Source organism: Panulirus ornatus, chromosome 32, assembly GCF_036320965.1.
Source record: "Panulirus ornatus isolate Po-2019 chromosome 32, ASM3632096v1, whole genome shotgun sequence".
NCBI classification, from domain to species: Eukaryota; Metazoa; Arthropoda; class Malacostraca; order Decapoda; family Palinuridae; genus Panulirus; species Panulirus ornatus.
In genome coordinates this window covers 27139946-27158832 of record NC_092255.1, presented here as the reverse complement: position 1 = coordinate 27158832, position 18887 = coordinate 27139946, and the positions used below count along the sequence as shown (strand labels likewise).

At 38.4% G+C, this 18887-nt stretch overlaps 1 protein-coding gene across 12 annotated transcripts in view; it reads left to right on the top strand.

Annotated features, from left to right (window-relative positions):
- LOC139759235 (uncharacterized) overlaps positions 1–18887 on the top strand; it is a 28336-nt gene that overhangs the window by 7056 nt on the left and 2393 nt on the right. For 8 of the 12 annotated variants that reach the window (XM_071681334.1, XM_071681341.1, XM_071681336.1 and 5 more), the window contains exons 4-9: positions 2682–2786; positions 3951–4058; positions 7630–7806; positions 11257–11371; positions 12537–12664; positions 18722–18773. In XM_071681334.1, coding sequence (XP_071537435.1) covers positions 2682–2786; positions 3951–4058; positions 7630–7806; positions 11257–11371; positions 12537–12664; positions 18722–18773 — 685 coding nt within the window. The remainder of the gene's footprint in view (positions 1–2681; positions 2787–3950; positions 4059–7629; positions 7807–11256; positions 11372–12536; positions 12665–18721; positions 18774–18887) is intronic. The other 4 variants (XM_071681343.1, XM_071681342.1, XM_071681345.1 and 1 more) reach the window with 4 other exon arrangements.

Genomic DNA, 18887 nt, shown 5'->3' with positions numbered 1-18887 from the left:
TATATATATTATCCATGGGGATAGGGGTGAAAGAATACTTCCCACGCATTCCTCGCGTGTCGTAGAAAGCGACTAGAGGGGACGGGAGCGGGGGGCCAGAAATCCTCCCCTCCTTGTATTTTTTTAACTTTCTAAAATGGGAAACAGAAGAAGGAGTCACGCGGGGAGTGCTCATCCTCCTTGAAGGCTCAGACTGGGGTGTCTAAATGTGTGTGGATGTAACCAAGATGTGAAAAAAGGAGAGATAGGTAGTATGTTTGAGGAAAGGAACCTGGATGTTTTGACTCTGAGTGAAACGAAGCTCAAGGGTAAAGGAGAAGAGTGGTTTGGGAATGTCTTGGGAGTAAAGTCAGGGGTTAGTGAGAGGACAAGAGCAAGGGAAGGAGTAGCAGTACTCCTGAAACAGGAGTTGTGGGAGTATGTGATAGAATGTAAGAAAGTAAATTCTCGATTAATATGGGTAAAACTGAAAGTTGATGGAGAGAGATGGGTGATTATTGGTGCATATGCACCTGGGCATGAAAAGAAAGATCATGAGAGGCAAGTGTTTTGGGAGCAGCTGAATGAGTGTGTTAGTGGTTTTGATGCACGAGACCGGGTTATAGTGATGGGTGATTTGAATGCAAAGGTGAGTAATGTGGCAGTTGAGGGAATAATTGGTATACATGGGGTGTTCAGTGTTGTACATGGAAATGGTGAAGAGCTTGTAGATTTATGCACTGAAAAAGGACTGGTGATTGGGAATACCTGGTTTAAAAAGCGAGATATACATAAGTATACGTATGTAAGTAGGAGAGATGGCCAGATCCAAAACATCAAAAAAGTCTCTCTTTCGCGCGCCTGTCAATTAACATCTTTTTCACTCCATCTTTCCACCTCCAATTTGGTCTCCCTCTTCTCCTCGTTCCCTCCACCTCCGACACATATATCCTCTTGGTCAATCTTTCCTCACTCATTCTCTCCATGTGCCCAAACCATTTCAAAACACCCTCTTCTGCTCTCTCAACCACGCTCTTTTTATTTCCACACATCTCTCTTACCCTTACGTTACTTACTCAATCAAACCACCTCACACCACACATTGTCCTCAAACATCTCATTTCCAGCACATCCATCCTCCTGCGCACCACTCTATCCATAGCCCACGCCTCGCAACCATACAACATTGTTGGAACCACTATTCCTTCAAACATACCCATTTTTGCTTTCCGAGATAATGTTCTTGACTTCCACACATTCTTCAAGAAGAAAGTTAAGAGTAAATGTGAATAAGAGCAAGGTTATTAGGTACAGTAGGGTTGAGGGTCAAGTCAATTGGGAGGTGAGTTTGAATGGAGAAAAACTGGAGGAAGTGAAGTGTTTTAGATATCTGGGAGTGGATCTGGCAGCGGATGGAACCATGGAAGCGGAAGTGGATCATAGGGTGGGGGAGGGGGCGAAAATATATATATATATATATATATATATATATATATATATATATATATATATATTATATATATATTATATATATATTATATTATACTTTGTCGCTGTCTCCCGCGTTTGCGAGGTAGCGCAAGGAAACAGACGAAAGAAATGGCCCAACCCCCCCCATACACATGTATATACATACGTCCACACACGCAAATATACATACCTACACAGCTTTCCATGGTTTACCCCAGACGCTTCACATGCCTTGCTTCAATCCACTGACAGCACGTCAACCCCGGTATACCACATCGCTCCAATTCACTCTATTCCTTGCCCTCCTTTCACCCTCCTGCATGTTCAGGCCCCGATCACACAAAATCTTTTTCACTCCATCTTTCCACCTCCAATTTGGTCTCCCTCTTCTCCTTGTTCCCTCCACCTCCGACACATATATCCTCTTGGTCAATCTTTCCTCACTCATCCTCTCCATGTGCCCAAACCACTTCAAAACACCCTCTTCTGCTCTCTCAACCACGCTCTTTTTATTTCCACACATCTCTCTTACCCTTACGTTACTCATTCGATCAAACCACCTCACACCACACATTGTCCTCAAACATCTCATTTCCAGCACATCCATCCTCCTGCGCACAACTCTATCCATAGCCCATGCCTCGCAACCATACAACATTGTTGGAACCACTATTCCTTCAAACATACCCATTTTTGCTTTCCGAGATAAGGAAAGCAAAAATAGAGTGAATTGGAGCGATGTGGTATACCGGGGTTGACGTGTTGTCAGTGGATTGAATCAAGGCATGTGAAGCGTCTGGGGTAAACCATGGAAAGCAGTGTAAGTATGTATATTTGCATGTGTGGACGTATGTATATACATGTGTATGGGGGGGGGGGCCATTTCTTTCTTTCGTCTGTTTCCTTGCGCTACCTCGCAAACGCGGGAGACAGCGACAAAGTATAAAAAAAATATATATATATATATATATATATATATATATATATATATATATATATATATATATATATATATTTTATTTTGCTTTGTTGCTGTCTCCCACATTTGTGAGGTCGCACAAGGAAACAGACGAAAGAAATGGCGCAACCCATTGTCTATTCAAAATTTGGTATCACTGAAAGCTTGTTTTCTTCTCTTTGTTTTGAATGTAATTACTTATGTTAAAATTTTTCTCTTTCCAGTCATATTGTTAAAGTTCATCCATTATGTAGTGTTAATTTTTGTTTACCAGGATCTAGATAGCTGCTACAGTGAAGAAGAATCCAAAATCAAGAAGGAAATGGAATATCTAAAACAACTTCAGGATTCACTCAATAAAGGAATTTCTGATACCAAGGTACAGAATGTGTAAAAGTAGTAAGCTTAATGTGGTTTTAAAAGATTCCATATTTTTCAGTTTGTGGATAAAATTAAATTTTGATTAACTTGCTTATTACTTACCCCAGGAGTTCTTTCTGTCCTTATGAGGTTCCTGCAGTACTCAGGAGCACATCAATCACTTGAAACAACAGGTCATAAAGTACTGTGATGTGTTTGTCTCTATGTGCAGAGTGCAAAGCAATGAGTAGTAAGTGCTTGGTATCTTCTTTATGGTAGCTGCATCATGGGTATGAAGGGTCTAGGATTATGTTGAAATAGTGTTTGTAGTGTTGTGGTGATGGATTATGTTCAGAGCATAAGTGGGGAAAATGTGACTCGTTTGTCAGGGGAGAATGGTTTCTGATGGGTGTATATCTCGTGGGTTAGAGTTTATGACTGAGTTGCGCAGTTGTTTGTTTAGTGCTTGTTGGGTTATTTCATTGTGAATGTATTTTGTTAGTTTCATGTGTTGGGAGTGGGGAGATCTGTGAGTAGAGGTTACTCAACCGTGAGGCAGGAGCTATGGAGTGGTTGAGTGAGATGTGTCTAGGGCTGTTACATAGAATTGAGTGCAGAGCATGTTGCGGAGACAGTACTAGGCTTTTTGTTTCATTGTGAAGGTGGTGAGTGTCCGTGGTTGCTCGATAGCCAATGCACAATTTTGTGTGGTTTGCAGTTTATTTTATTTGCTTTGTAGAGGATAGATAACTAGGCAGATGAGGCATAGTTTAAAGTGGAACAGATGAATTGTTTTTATATGATTTTGAGGGATTTTTCTTGTCCAAATCTGGTGCTAGTTGGACTTTGATTGATATTCATAAATTTGTTTGATGCTGATTTCTGTCACTGTAATAAGTGTATTCAAGAGTGGGATGTTCCTGGACTCTGCTTGCATGTGGTTACATTACAAGTGAAAAGTAACCCTTGGTGAGGTTGTATGATAGTCAGAGGACAAAAATGAATACAGTCTTGTTGAGGAACTTCTCATTTCAAAGAAGTCCATCATTTCCTTGTTTCTTATTGGAATGTAGGCTTGAAGTTGCAGAACTCCATAAAAGGGGTCATGGTGTTATATTGATTTAATTATCCAGGAGTGTGAAATATACCAAATTAATACTAATTTAGATAAATGTAAATGCAGGTGGCAATAAGAGGTTCAGGTGAATGGATGCGAGGAGACACTGTAGATCAGCAGCACTCAATAATGAAAACCAATCATTTGACGGAAGTTATTTACAACATTGTCAAGGTAATGTGTTTAGTTTGAAGTTCATGAAATGAACAAGTAATGTTATGATTGTTACTTATTATATGGTTTAGGGGTATAAGGGCTAGCATTGGAGCTATATGGGAGCTATAGGAGTTTCACCTGCTAGACTAATGCAGTCACATCGTGAAAAGCTGAGGGGGGAAAAATCAGAATGTGAAATACATAAAACCAAAAAGATTCTGGAAAAGTCCATGCCATTTATTCTCACAGAGTTTGCATTTTTATTTGTTATAATTTACTTATTTAGTACATGCTGGGAATTTGGTATGATGTTATGTAAGTTGCAAACCAAGACAAGGTAGCCTTTCCATGATGATCACAAGTGAAACACCAGTCTTAGATTAGTATTTTGTAAAGTGAGCATTTACTGTTGGGAAGATGGATGGTTTATTCTATTGCATTTCTGCTTGTGCTTTATTTGTAAATTTAGTCACTCTAATCAGTGAAATATCAATTGGTATGTCCCAACTCTTGGACTTGTGCTTTTGTGTAATTATTAAATTTTTAAGTTGCTTACTTAAGATATGATTGGTGGTATGGTATTTGCCATAAATGCGGACTTGAATAGCATTTTGGGATACTTTTGAATAAAGAATGAATATTCAATGTTGTTGAAAAATTTCCCCAATTGCTAGCAGATATTTCCCAGTATAATTCATTCATCAAACAAGACATGTATTGAGCACTACCCACCTAACCCTGCCATATTGGTAAAATCTCATCATAGGTACTTGTAATAAGGTCTCTCTCTCTCTCTCTCTCTCTCTCTCTCTCTCTCTCTCTCTCTCTCTCTCTCTCTCTCTCTCTCTCTCTCTCTCTCTCTCTCTCAATGTTGGTCTGTCTGTCTCTCTTTCTCACAGAGAAAATGTACTACCTTGAAAAGTTGAAAGAACTGGCACTCTGCAGCTTAGAAAAAAGAAAAAAAATACAATATGTGATAATTTGAGGCAATATACTGAGGTGTAAAGGAAAGCACTGAACCAGAACAACTCTCAGCAAGAAAGATGCAGATTTATTAGTCTGCAAGAGTACTACAGAACATGTCAAAAATGTATCTGACAAAACTACCTGAGAGCTTGGTGAGAAACCTGGAATGGTGATCCAACACACTACCAAGAGGAATATAAAACATGCAAGAAACAACTAAAGAAACACTTAAGAGAAAATGTGACATGTGGTAAGAAACAGTCACAGATGAATTCAACATATATAATATACAGTGCAAGTGGCAGCAGGGAGGAACAGTACTTTTCATCAAGCAGGACGTGCAGTAAGTTCTGTGCACTAGTACTGCCATTTTGGCAAAATCTCATTGTAAGTACTCTCTTATGGTACAATCTTTCTCAGCAGCTTAATTTCTTATATACAGGCATTTGGTAGGGTGTTTTAGAGAATATCGCATTTGATAAAATTCAAAGTAGTAGCAGAGTAAAATATCTGATGAAGAGGATGAGATATCAGGTGCTCCACAAAGAATACAGAAGTATATTAGAGTATTATCTCTTGTTTTGTATTAGTAATGATATTAGATCTATGCAAAGAGGGAAAAGAAAGTACAGCTTCCCTTACTTTGCTTAGGATATTTATCCAAGAAAAGGCCATGCATAGTGAACCTATTTTTACATAGTGAAGGGGAACTATACTCCTGTTTCACAGATATATAGAGAGAACTTATACATAAAATATTTTATTTTTTACATTAATTGAGATGTGGAAGAGCTTTTGGGAAAATGTAATGAGGTGAGAAGCACTTGTAACCGTTGATATGGAAATAACTGATAAGAGAAGACCCCATAGTCAAAGATGAGGTGACCTGATAAGAGAAGACCCCAGAGTCAAAGATGAAGTTATCTGCCGGCAAACACTTATAGGAATGTAATTTCATAACATGCATTGATAGAGACAAGATTGTAAAACAGAAGGGTCTTCCTATTCAGCACTTCCTTAACCACATCAGTTGGCAAAAATGGATTGTAACAGGAAGAGTTGGATGTAAAATATTGAGGAGTAATTGGCAGGTACAGTATAGGGTTCAATGTGAAAATGATAGATGAAAGGATATATGGAATATGTGCATCACTAGGTATGAGAGTTGTAGATAACATATTTTCAACATAAGGATGACCATGGTACAGAGGGACAGGCTAGACAAGAGTTGATTTCATGGTTTTGGTAAAAAAAAAAAAAAAAGAATATATATGTATGAGATGGCTTAGCAGGGAATGATCAGATCATATGAGAATAACACTTAGATTTTGCCTTTTACTTTACATGATCTGTAATTGGAAATTTTAATGATGAAGGTGGCAGGATGAGAGATAACTTTGGGAGTGAAACTGAAAAAGTTAACTCCAAGAAAAGTGAAATAAGCTAGGAAATATCAATGAAAGTGTACAAAATGAGGTTAAAATCATGTGGAGACACAGGAAACTTGCATTAATAGACACTGCCACAGAGGTGTGTAGCTGTATGAATAGGGTGTTGAACAAATTGAGCAGCATGACAATTTAAGGAAATCAGTGGAGAAAAACAAGTTACAAAACCTATTTCTTCCAGAAGTTAGTGTTGAAGATTGAAGATTTTGAAGTCTTGCAAAGAAAAAAAGAATGCTTTCAGTGAAGGAAAGCAAAGATGGTTTCAGCAAGAGGATGAATAAAAATCTGAGAGAGTAAAGAGGTATTTTAGAAATAGGTAATTAGAAACTAAAGGAAGGTCTTTATGAAAAGTGAGGTGTTTCTTTAAAGTCTAGAAAGCATAATTCCTTAACATATTTTGTGGTATTAAAGTTTTCATATGTGACCACATTTATATGCTCTCAGTTGTACTTGCCATTCCCTATTCTTTTGTTATATCCCACATTGATAACACATTTCGGGAAAAAAATTTGTTACTTTGTAAACAAAACCGAAGAATCATATGGGAGAAGATGGGAAAGGATTTACTAATTTGCAGATAGTGTTTTCAGGGTTGGGTAAGGTAGACAATCTGCTGCTCGAAAAAAAAAAATCACCTTATGTCTTGCATTCCAATATATATATCTAAGAGGTTCTTGTCTGCTTCTCCTGTTTTTTAGAAGTTCTTGTCCGTTTCTCTTGTTTTTCACCAAAGCTAAGTGCTACTTTTAACAAACTAGATAAGTTGCTTATCATGAAAAGTGTTATTCGTCTATGATTGCTTCCTGCCTTCCACCTCATCCCTGCCTCTTATTTCCTCTCCCTGTTTTCATTACTCTCCTTAGGTGTTACAAGACTCCTCCTGCATGTGATTGTATCATTAGTGAAAATTCACCTTTGGCCAGGCTCCATTGCAGTCAGAGGACAAAAAGGACTGCAGTTTCATTGAGGAGCTTCTCTCTCCAAAGGAGCTTGTCACTTTCCTGCTCCTAATTGGAGTGCAGCCTCAAAGCTGAAAGAGCCCCATAAAAGGGATCCTGGGGTTGTATAGATATAAAAAGAATTCCTTTTCTTTTTTATGCCTGTATTCATTTAAGTGCAGAGATATACCTATCACTAAGTATAGAATATATAAGTAGTATTCATTTGATTTTCAGACACAGGTGAAGGATGTGCCACCCCTCAGATTTGTAGCAAAAGAACTTGAAACTAATATGCTTTGTGAGAAGGATCGTCGCATTCTGGGATATATTTCTACACTCAGTGTCTTACCAAGTGATCTTTACCTGGCACGCATAGCAATTAGTCATGAGAATTTTATCTACAAGATTACAGTAAGAAATAATGAATTTCTAAAGAATTTTGAAAAAAATGTTAGATCTCCCAGGAAATAGTGATGAGTGGAAGAGAAAGAATGAAAGTTGTAGTCTTGAATGAGACAGGCAGGAAAAAAAGATGTATGTATTATATTGAAAATACAAATGATTTTGGTAAAAGGATGAATGAAAATTTATGGGAGATGGTATAAGGTAGTTTTGGTCTATCAAATGGTTTTGCTAAATATAACAGAGTAAATATACATTTGAGAAGGTTGCATGCAAGATTGTAGATTGACCAAAAGTTTTTGAAGATTTGACAAATTATATTTTTTTTCTTTAACTATGTATTTTGTAAGGTTATCAGGTAATATTTTTCAAATGTTCCACTGTAAAAAAATCCATGTGAAATTTAATCTTTGAAAGAATAAAAACAAAATTCACTCACATCAGAAACTCATGTCTACATATGAGAATTCTGTAATGTTTGATAATTAAAAACTGGATAATAAGCATCTGAGTTCTGTTCATTTAAAAGAGAGAGAAAATAAAGGTCCCAACCAGTGGATGTGGCTGGTTTCCTGAGTGCTGCAGAAATCTCATAAAGATGAAAAGGACTCCTGAGGCAGGAAAAAGGATATATAGATGTTACCAGACTCCAAAGATGTATCACTAGGAGTACAGTCTTGTCAAAGAACATCTCACTCTTAAGGAAATCAGCCTTTGCTTCTGGAAGTATCACAGCCTTGGGTTGCAGGAGTCTCTAGAAAGAAGGTCATGGGTAACATCAAAGTGGCAGCGATTAGGTGTAGTGGGAGGATGAGAACGCATGTGTTATAATTTTTTCTTTGCTTGCATGCATTTATGCTGTTTCCTGTGGGGCAAGGAGCGTTGGAAACGGAACATGACGAGCAAGTATCAACATGTACATGTGTATATATGTATGTGTATGCATATGTATGAATGTTTTTTTTTTTGTGTTTTTTTTTTGCTTTGTCGCTGTCTCCTGCGTTTGCAAGGTAGCGCAAGGAAACAGACAAAAGAAATGGCCCAACCCACCCCCATACACATGTATATACATACGTCCACACACGCAAATATACATACCTACACAGCTTTCCATGGTTTACCCCAGACGCTTCACATGCCCTGATTCAATCCACTCACAGCATGTCGACCCCGGTATACCACATTGATGCAATTCACTCTATTCCTTGCCTGCCTTTCACCCTCCTGCATGTTCAGGCCCCGATCACTCAAAATCTTTTTCACTCCATCTTTCCACCTCCAATTTGGTCTCCCACTTCTCCTCGTTCCCTCCACCTCCGACACATATATCCTCTTGGTCAATCTTTCCTCACTCATTCTCTCCAAGTGCCCAAACCATTTCAAAACACCCTCTTCTGCTCTCTCACTACGCTCTTTTTATTTCTACACAGCTCTCTTACCCTTACATTACTTACTCGATCAAACCACCTCACACCACATATTGTCCTCAAACATCTCATTTCCAGCACATCCACCCTCCTGTGCAGAACTCTATCCATAGCCCACGCCTCGCAACCAAACAACATTGTTGGAACCACTATTCCTTCAAACATAGCCATTTTTGCTTTCGGAGATAATGTTCTCGACTTCCACACATTCTTCAAGGCTCCCAGGATTTTCGCCCCCTCCCCCACCCTATGATTCACTTCTGCTTCGGTTCCATGGTTATATATATATATATATATATATATATTATGTGTGTGTGGGAGGCAAGTTGTTAGAAGCAGTGAAAAGTTTTTATCGAGGATGTAAGGCATGTGTACGTGTAGGAAGAGAGGAAAGTGATTGGTTCTCAGTGAATGTAGGTTTGTGGCAGGAGTGTGTGATGTCTCCATGGTTGTTTAATTTGTTTATGGATGGGGTTGTTAGGGAGGTGAATGCAAGAGTTTTGGAAAGAGGGGCAAGTATGAAGTCTGTTGGGGATGAGAGAGCTTGGGAAGTGAGTCAGTTGTTGTTCGCTGATGATACAGCGCTGGTGGCTGATTCATGTGAGAAACTGCAGAAGCTGGTGACTGAGTTTGGTAAAGTGTGTGAAAGAAGAAAGTTAAGAGTAAATGTGAATAAGAGCAAGGTTATTAGGTACAGTAGGGTTGAGGGTCAAGTCAATTGGGAGGTAAGTTTGAATGGAGAAAAACTGGAGGAAGTAAAGTGCTTTAGATATCTGAGAGTGGATCTGGCAGCGGATGGAACCATGGAAGCGGAAGTGGATCATAGGGTGGGGGAGGGGGCGAAAATTCTGGGAGCCTTGAAGAATGTGTGGAAGTCGAGAGCATTATCTCGGAAAGCAAAAATGGGTATGTTTGAAGGAATAGTGGTTCCAACAATGTTGTATGGTTGCGAGGCGGGGGCTATGGATAGAGTTGTGCGCAGGAGGATGGATGTGCTGGAAATGAGATGTTTGAGGACAATGTGTGGTGTGAGGTGGTTTGATCGAGTAAGTAACGTAAGGGTAAGAAAGATGTGTGGAAATAAAAAGAGCGTGGTTGAGAGAGCAGAAGAGGGTGTTTTGAAATGGTTTGGTCACATGGAGAGAATGAGTGAGGAAAGATTGACCAAGAGGATATATGTGTCGGAGGTGGAGGGAACGAGGAGAAGTGGGAGACCAAATTGGAGGTGGAAAGATGGAGTGAAAAAGATTTTGAGTGATTGGGGCCTGAACATGCAGGAGGGTGAAAGACGGGCAAGGAATAGAGTGAATTGGATCGATGTGGTATACCGGGGTCGACGTGCAGTCAATGGATTGAATCAGGGCATGTGAAGCGTCTGGGGTAAACCATGGAAAGTTCTGTGGGGCCTGGATGTGGAAAGGGAGCTGTGGTTTCGGGCATTATTACATGACAGCTAGAGATTGAGTGTGAACGAATGGGGCCTTTGTTGTCTTTTCCTAGCGCTACCTTGTACACATGAGGGGGGGAGGGGGATGTTATTCCATGTGTGGCGAGGTTGCGATGGGAATAAATAAACACAGACAGTATGAATTTTGTACATGTGTATATATGTATATGTATGTGTACATTGAGATGTATAGGTATGTATATTTGCGTGTGTGGACGTGTATGTATATACATGTGTATGGTGGTGGGTTGGGCCATTTCTTTCGTCTGTTTCCTTGCGCTACCTCGCAAACGCAGGAGACAACGACAAAGCAAAATAAAATACTTTATATTTTTTTTTCCCTATATCCTTATTTGCAATTTCTTATTTAATTTCATTCAATGTCCTATGTGGGGAAAGTGCAGGGCAAATGAAGTAATTTGTTGTTTCCCAGATATACTTGTTTTACATTTTAAACCATCCAGTTTCTGAAGATTTAGACCTAATTAATATGGCTTTATATTCAGCATCTATCAGATTTATGATGAAACAGATTTACCTATACTGTACCTGGAATTACAATACATTTATTATTGAATATATCAGGTACCAGAAGATGTTGAAGATAAGGAGAGAATACAAGATAGAATTAAATGTGAACTAAAGCAAGGAGGGAAAATGCCAGTTTACATGAATCCTATACGGACTTCCAAAAACTTTGGTGAGTTTTATTTTTCCGGATGTAAAAAGGTAAAAGAAGGCCTTAACATGATTATTATCTAAGAGGAAATAAGCCTCAGGACTCCATTTGTGAGAGGGAGATTTTGGCTAGAACTAGAATATTCTTCTTAAGTTTGGTTATCACACCTAAGAAGCATTAAGAACTAGTAGAGAATGCCCAGGTGATGGCAAAAAGATAGTACCCAATTACCTTTCTTAAATAAAGGCATGCCATGTACACTTTTCCTCAACTCTGGAGCCACACCCTCCTCTAGTGACCTGCTGAACAATATTTTAAGATGCAAGTGTCTTAAAACATTCCTACAGCACATATAGGGAGCCTTATATAGAGGTTAAATTGTTTTAATTGCCTGATTATATCATTTTTACAGGTTCCTCTACTTTCCAAGATTTCTTCCTCATCCTACCTTGCTAATGTTGGGGCACTAGTATCTTTCACTTTGAAAAAACTTTTAGTCTTATGTATCATCACCTCACATATTTCCTCATGATCCTGAAGAAAATTTTTTCTGAATTCCTTAGCCTGGTTAACAGCTCTTTACTTAGTAATTTGGTTCTATTGAACCTACAGAAATATTTTTGAAGTCTTTTGCCTTGCCCACAATACTCTTTCCAAAATATCTCTGCTCCCCACTCCATATCTTGCATTACACATTTCTTGTTTTCTTATATCCTTCTTATGCTGGCTGGCTACAATGATGTCTATATCTCATCCATTATAAGCACATTCTCTTTTTGACATTTTTACTGAACCATGGATCTCATATAAATGGAGGGTGTTACTTCAGTTCTTTAAAAATAGGACTATTGCAAATGTGAGTCAATTACCAGTTAATGTCATAAATCCCAGAACTTATGACTCTCAAGAAGTTGTAAGCGAATTAGAGAGAGATGATATACACTGTTGTTAATGAAGTGATCAATAGGATAAGAAACCTTTCTTAGTTATTAAGGAACAAACCAGATGTGAAGGATCACATTTATGAGAATATATCTCAGCAGAGGAATTCTGTGGATTGTTGGAATGTGGTGTATAGAAATCTTCTCTGAGCCACACCTCTGTATATTAGAAAAGAGTTCATGGGATATAATTTCAACTGAATTTAGAAGTACAGTAAATTTGTTCCAATTTAATTCATTTTCAGAATTAAAGTTTGAGTGTTGTGTGCATGAAAGTCACACAGTAAGTGCATTCCTCTTCAATCAACACATTAATGGCAGCCCTGCAGTATTTATGCCAACAGATCTCATTCCTAATGAGTATTTTGTCAAGGTAAATACCTGGTACTTAGCTCTGATTTTTCTTTCCTCTATGATCTTTCCTGTGAGCAACAGGATATTTCTTGGAAATGTCAGGGTCAGAATCTTTCATACCTTTATGATGATGGTGAGGAAGCTATTCACTAGTTAGTCTTGTTTGGTTGATATGCAGATTACCAAAGCAGTTTGTTCAACTATTTACATTCAGCTGATAAGTATGGCACTAGATTGATGATATCACTGATCCACCTACTCCTAGCTGTTCAGAGCTTACATTTCTTGAGGGTCATGCGAGTCATGTTATGGACACATGCACCAAGGGCCACATACATATTGAGATTGTATGTGGTCTTCAGATATTTGAGTGTTGGTATTTATATATTTCCTAGCTATTGTACTCCAGTAGAAAAAAAAACATGCTCATCTAATTTGTGACAGGAGACGTACTGATCAGGTTCCTGCCCCAGAGGAGTTCATCTTACCTTGCTCCTGCACAAAGCACAGCCTCAGGCTGTCCCCAGCTGCTATGATGGACCATGGGTGATACCCAAGTATTTTACATGATTAAATAGATTTTTTGATCTCCTAGCTAATTATGGAAGCCAGTGACATTAACCTCAACCCTGGACCTCCAAAGTACATGTGCCCACAGTCCCAAACCCTTATCACCAAAAAGCATTATACCATCACATGCTCTAGCTGCCTTAAATGGTAACACCTATGCTGCACATTACTCATCCTTAAATGACTACTCACAGCTCCTGAACATGTGGAACTATTTGGACAGAAACACCCAAAGCAATGTTCCAAACCTTATACTCCAAGGAAAAGTTCTCAACATTCAGTAGCACAGAAAACACTATCCTTCTTCAAACAAACAAACCCCAGTACTCCATGGAACCCCAACCACAAACTAAATTCCTTACAGCTTAATCAGTGGCATTAAAATCAAACAGTATTACTAAACATATACTAATAGCTTAACATACCCTACACACAGCCATCATCCAGGAAACCAAACTTACATCCAGATCTACCCTTTGACCTTTCTACAGATAAACAACCTTAAAACAAGACAGTCACTATGTACAAGGAGGACTTGTACCCCTCATTCATATCATACCATTCACTGAAACCACTTCAAGTACAAAAGAGATCACAATGACAACACTCTTGAAATAAAATCCATAGAATAAAACTATACAGCATTGCAATGTAATTGATACCTTCATACCTCACCTGCCCTACCAGATGCTTTCCCCAACTGCAAAACTTAACACATATGTCCAACACTTGTTTATGTGCCCACCTTTCTGTGTTGATCAACACACATCCAAGACCTAAAGGTGAATTACTCATAAATCAACTGCACTCTTTCACTGTCCTGAACCTACACAACAGCCAGTCAGACTTTCAGTCCACTACCTCACCATCTACAGCAGCCATCCTTGCCAGACATTAGTTTTTGCATGCAAGGACCATCTGGAGCACACTGCATGACCTCTTCTATGATCACATACCCATTCTGATAACTCTAAACCTATCCAAACCATGCAGCCACCTAAAAAAAAAAACAAACCTACCCTATTCAAACCATTCAGCCACCTAAAAACAAACAAAGTATAGGAAAGCACATTTGCCAGCATACACAAATATATGGAATCCAAGCTCCAAAACTTTACTATAGGCAATTTTCTATCCCCCATATCATGCCATCTCACACTGAATCAACCTCACCAACCAAAGCAGCAAAAAGCACCAACCATGAGGATAGAAGACAAAATATAACACAGACTTCCCCACACTAATTGTGGACCTTAAAGATTAAAGAAACCATCTCATACAGAACCACTCACGACCAGTAGATATCTCAAATCCATACTCAAAACAACACCATTATTAACCTAATCACTGAAAGGCAAACTAAAAATTGGCACTACTTTCTCAACACAGTGAACCACAAAATCTACAGGAGCTAACTCTGGTGCATGTTAAAGAAAATCCACACCTCTTGCACCAGCTTAGCTCCCTACATAAAGCACTTCTAACCCAATCCAGACATTCCTTCTTCTAGAAAACACCCACATGAAACACTAATCAGAAATCAGCCTCAACCTAACACATCTGTAAAGAGGAAAGTCATGTAAAACCTACATAAAATCACTCCAGAAACAACTGCATGCCACTGAGACAAGTAATGCAATTAAAACTTAAAAGAATTCCATATAGCAGGCCCTGAACACATATCACACTTTTACATAAAACATTGTGAGCCACTTGCAATACAAATACTCACTTACATCTTTAGACAATCCTGGCTACACAAGAAAATCCATAACAGCTGGAAACCAGCCAGCATACTACCATTCCTAAAACCCTCCCAACTACCCAATATCCCCTCCTCTTACATCACTAATGTCTCCAGTATGCATCGAAAAAGATGTCCTACTCTCACCTACACAAAATGGCTGTAGACCCAATTGCTTCACTACCACATAACATATCCTACATAGTTTCAACCAACCACAAACCCCCTCCTACACAGTATTAGTGGCAACAGATATCAACAAAGCATCTAACACTGTACCTGATTCATCTTCATACAAAAGGTACTTTACATCACCCTCCACAACAGTAGCAAAGAGTGGATGGCTGGCCAACTTCATAGCCAGAGTCACTTATGAAGGGTTTACCTCTAAGACCCTTACAATCAACAGTGGAGTCACCCAAGGTGCAGTTCCTTCTCCAACCCTTTTCAGGCTTTTTGTAGTTCAAGGGTTCCCTCATATGAATGCAACCTTTCACTCACATCACAGCACCCTTACACCACGTAAGTAACAACAAGCATGCAACACCACATTTCACAGTTGGGACAGAGGCTCATCCACAACAGAATGTTACATCTCCACATGAGTGGAGTCTACAGTCATCCTTTTAACCCCAGACAGACACAAATCCAACCTGCATATGCCCCCTATTACCTGGAATAATTGTTTCTGCTCAACAAAACACCAAATATTCTTGGCATCACATTTGACACACACAGAATATTCACTCCCCACATCATGGAAATCTGCACAAAGCATCAAAAAACAAAAGGCCCTCAGAACACTATCTGGTACCATATTTAGACAAGGAAAATAATCCCTTTGTATCCTCTATAAATAGGTCATCCACTCCACCCTAAACTGTGCTGCACACACCTAGCCATCATCTACCATGTCACAAGCAAATATATTAAAACTGCAAACCTCAAAACAGAGTACGGTAAACCCTAGATTTAACATACTAATTGGGGAGGGGGTGACCATTAATGCTGAAAGTCCGTTAAATCAAATGTACCCTATGGGCCATTTTCTAAGACAATATACAGTTCACATGTTTTCATCTAACCCCTCTATCACATGATGCCATTTTGAATTGTAAGGATTGCAAAATTATATTATAAAAAAGTCATGATTTTCCGTATATATCCTGACTGCATGATAGCTTGAGGTAGACTGAGACCAAAATGAAGCAAGGATACCCCATGCTACCAAAAATAAGTGCAATATGAAATGCACATGGTGCAGCATTGAGATTTTTATTTAATTTTCTTTTTTTGTGAATTATTATTAATTAATGTAGTTATTTGCCCGGTCCGTTAGATCTGAAATCCATTATATCGGGGTCCATTACATTGAGGGTTGACAACAATCACTGGCTGCCTAGCACAAAATAGAGTATTCAGAACAGTCACTGGCTGCCTAGATCAAAATAGAGTATTCAAAACAGCCACGGGCTGCCGAGTCACATCAAGCTCTCAACATCTATGCAATGAAACAAAGATTCTTCCAATACAATTCCACCTCGAAATGCTCAGCACAAAATAATTTGCAAAAGCCATAAACAAACTAAAAATCCTCAAAACATATACTTGAACCACTTTTAATCAAGGAAAAGAATCCCTTAGCATCCTCTACAAATGATTCATCCATTCCACTTTAAACTGCGCATCACTTGCCTGGTCATCCTCCTTAGAAGGAATTATAACAAAGTTTCATACATATCAAAACAAGGCCTTCAGAGCAATCAATGGCTGCCACACAATATCAGACACTCAACATGTGCACAACTTAACATAAAACTTTTTTTTTTCATACTTCATCAACGTTTCCCACATCAGTGAGGTAGTGCCAAGAAACAGACGAAGAATGGCCCATCCACTAATATACACATTTATTTATTTATTTATTTTATTATACTTTGCCGCTGTCTCCTGCCTTAGAGAGGTAGCGCAAGGAAACAGACGAAAGAATAGCCCAACCCACCCACATACACATGTACGTACATACACGCCCACACACGCATATATACATTCCTATACATTTCAACATTTATTCCCTGGGGATAGGGGAGAAAGAATACTTCCCACGTATTCCCTGCGTGTCGTAGAAGGCAACTAAAAGGGAAGGGAGCGGGGGGGCTGGAAATCCTCCCCTCTCAGTTTTTTTTTAATTTTCTAAAAGAGAGAACAGAGAAGGGGGCCAGGTGAGGATATTCCCTCAAAGGTCCAGTCCTCTGTTCTTAACGCTTCCTTGCTAACGCGGGAAATGGCGAATAGTGTGAAAAAAAAAAATTTCAACATATACAAACATATACATACACAGACATGTACATGATACACATGTACATATTCATACTTGCTGCCTTCATCCATTCCCATCGCCACCTCGCCACACATGAAATGGCACCCCCTCCCCCCGTGCATGCGCGAGGTAGCACTACGAAAAGACAACAAAGGCCACATTCATTCACACTCAGTCTCTAGTGTCATGTGTAATGCAGTCATCATGTTTTTAAAGTACAATAAAAGTTATGGCAGGGAACCTCAGGGATGTCACTTTAAGCAGAACCCTAGCAAGATTTTGCATTACTTTCTTATGTCATAAATCAATGAAGAACCATTATTATAATGGCTAAACAAATTGTATGCTGAATTGCAATTTGTAACTTGTAAAATTTCCACTTTTTGCTCAGTTATAATCATGATGTGCATTATTTTTGTACTGTTAGCTTCAACATTCATATCACTGGATCTTGAATGCACTTTGGATTCCAGGTTCAGTATAAGGGAAAATATTTACATAGAAATAGCAAGGGAAAGCAACACAACAATTCATACTGAAAACTAATTAAACAGTGGACTTTAGTAAAGTGCTGATGCTTTACCTAAGGCAGTGTTTGGACAAGAGAGCAAGTTCTGCAAACATGAGTGCCAATAACCTCATGTGTCAAATTTATGAAACATGAGACTGAAGATGTTCAGCTGTACAATAACGGTGGTTGTTGCAGGGCAATGTTGTTAGTAAGATCCCCAACCCACCTTGGGTGAGTAAATGTCTAAGGAACATAAGAAAGTGTGATGGAAAATGGTACAAAATCCAGCTGCTCAGTTTACCTTTGACTAATGGCCCTGTATATCTTCAACATAAATGTTAGCTCCCAGAATGGCCCAAAATTTTTCTTCTATAAAATTTTATCTTTTACATCTTAAACAGCATGCCTTTAATTGTTTTTCCGTCATTTCTATTCCTATCCTTACATTTCCATTTAATATATATTTAAGGTTTATATGTGCACAAAAGTACTTGTTATTAGGCTGTACATTTGTTTAAAACCAAAAAGTCATTTGGATTTAATTCTTGTTACACATTTACCCTATGTATTTTCTATACTCAAATCATTGTAAGTACTTTTACACTTGCCATTAATATTGTACCATTATCAAAATCATACTGTTTGAGATTATATTTTTGAATAAGTCCAAGAACATGTGTTATGCAATTCAAGAAGCTCATAACACATTTATGCTTCCACTAACTTCCTATCTTTTTATAACAGTTTTTCCAGGTTTTCATTTTTGTTGTTTTATGCAGGTGACCTAACTATGCATTCTTATCATACAGTAATACCATATGCAGTTGTCCCCTCGTAACATTAACCTTTAAATTTTGCTGAATTAAATTTTTCTGTGCAACTCCTTTTTGAACTTTTTGGTGTCATGCTCATTTTTATTATGCTTTTACAGGAAGAGAGGCTTGCAAAGCAAGATCCATCACTTATAATAGATTCAGAAAATGGTAAGACATTTTCTTATTATAAGATTATTTTATTACAGGTAGATATATAGATGGTTGAAAATTTTCGTAGTTTTTACCTTTTTACTGCACAGATAGAGAAAGATATATAATGTA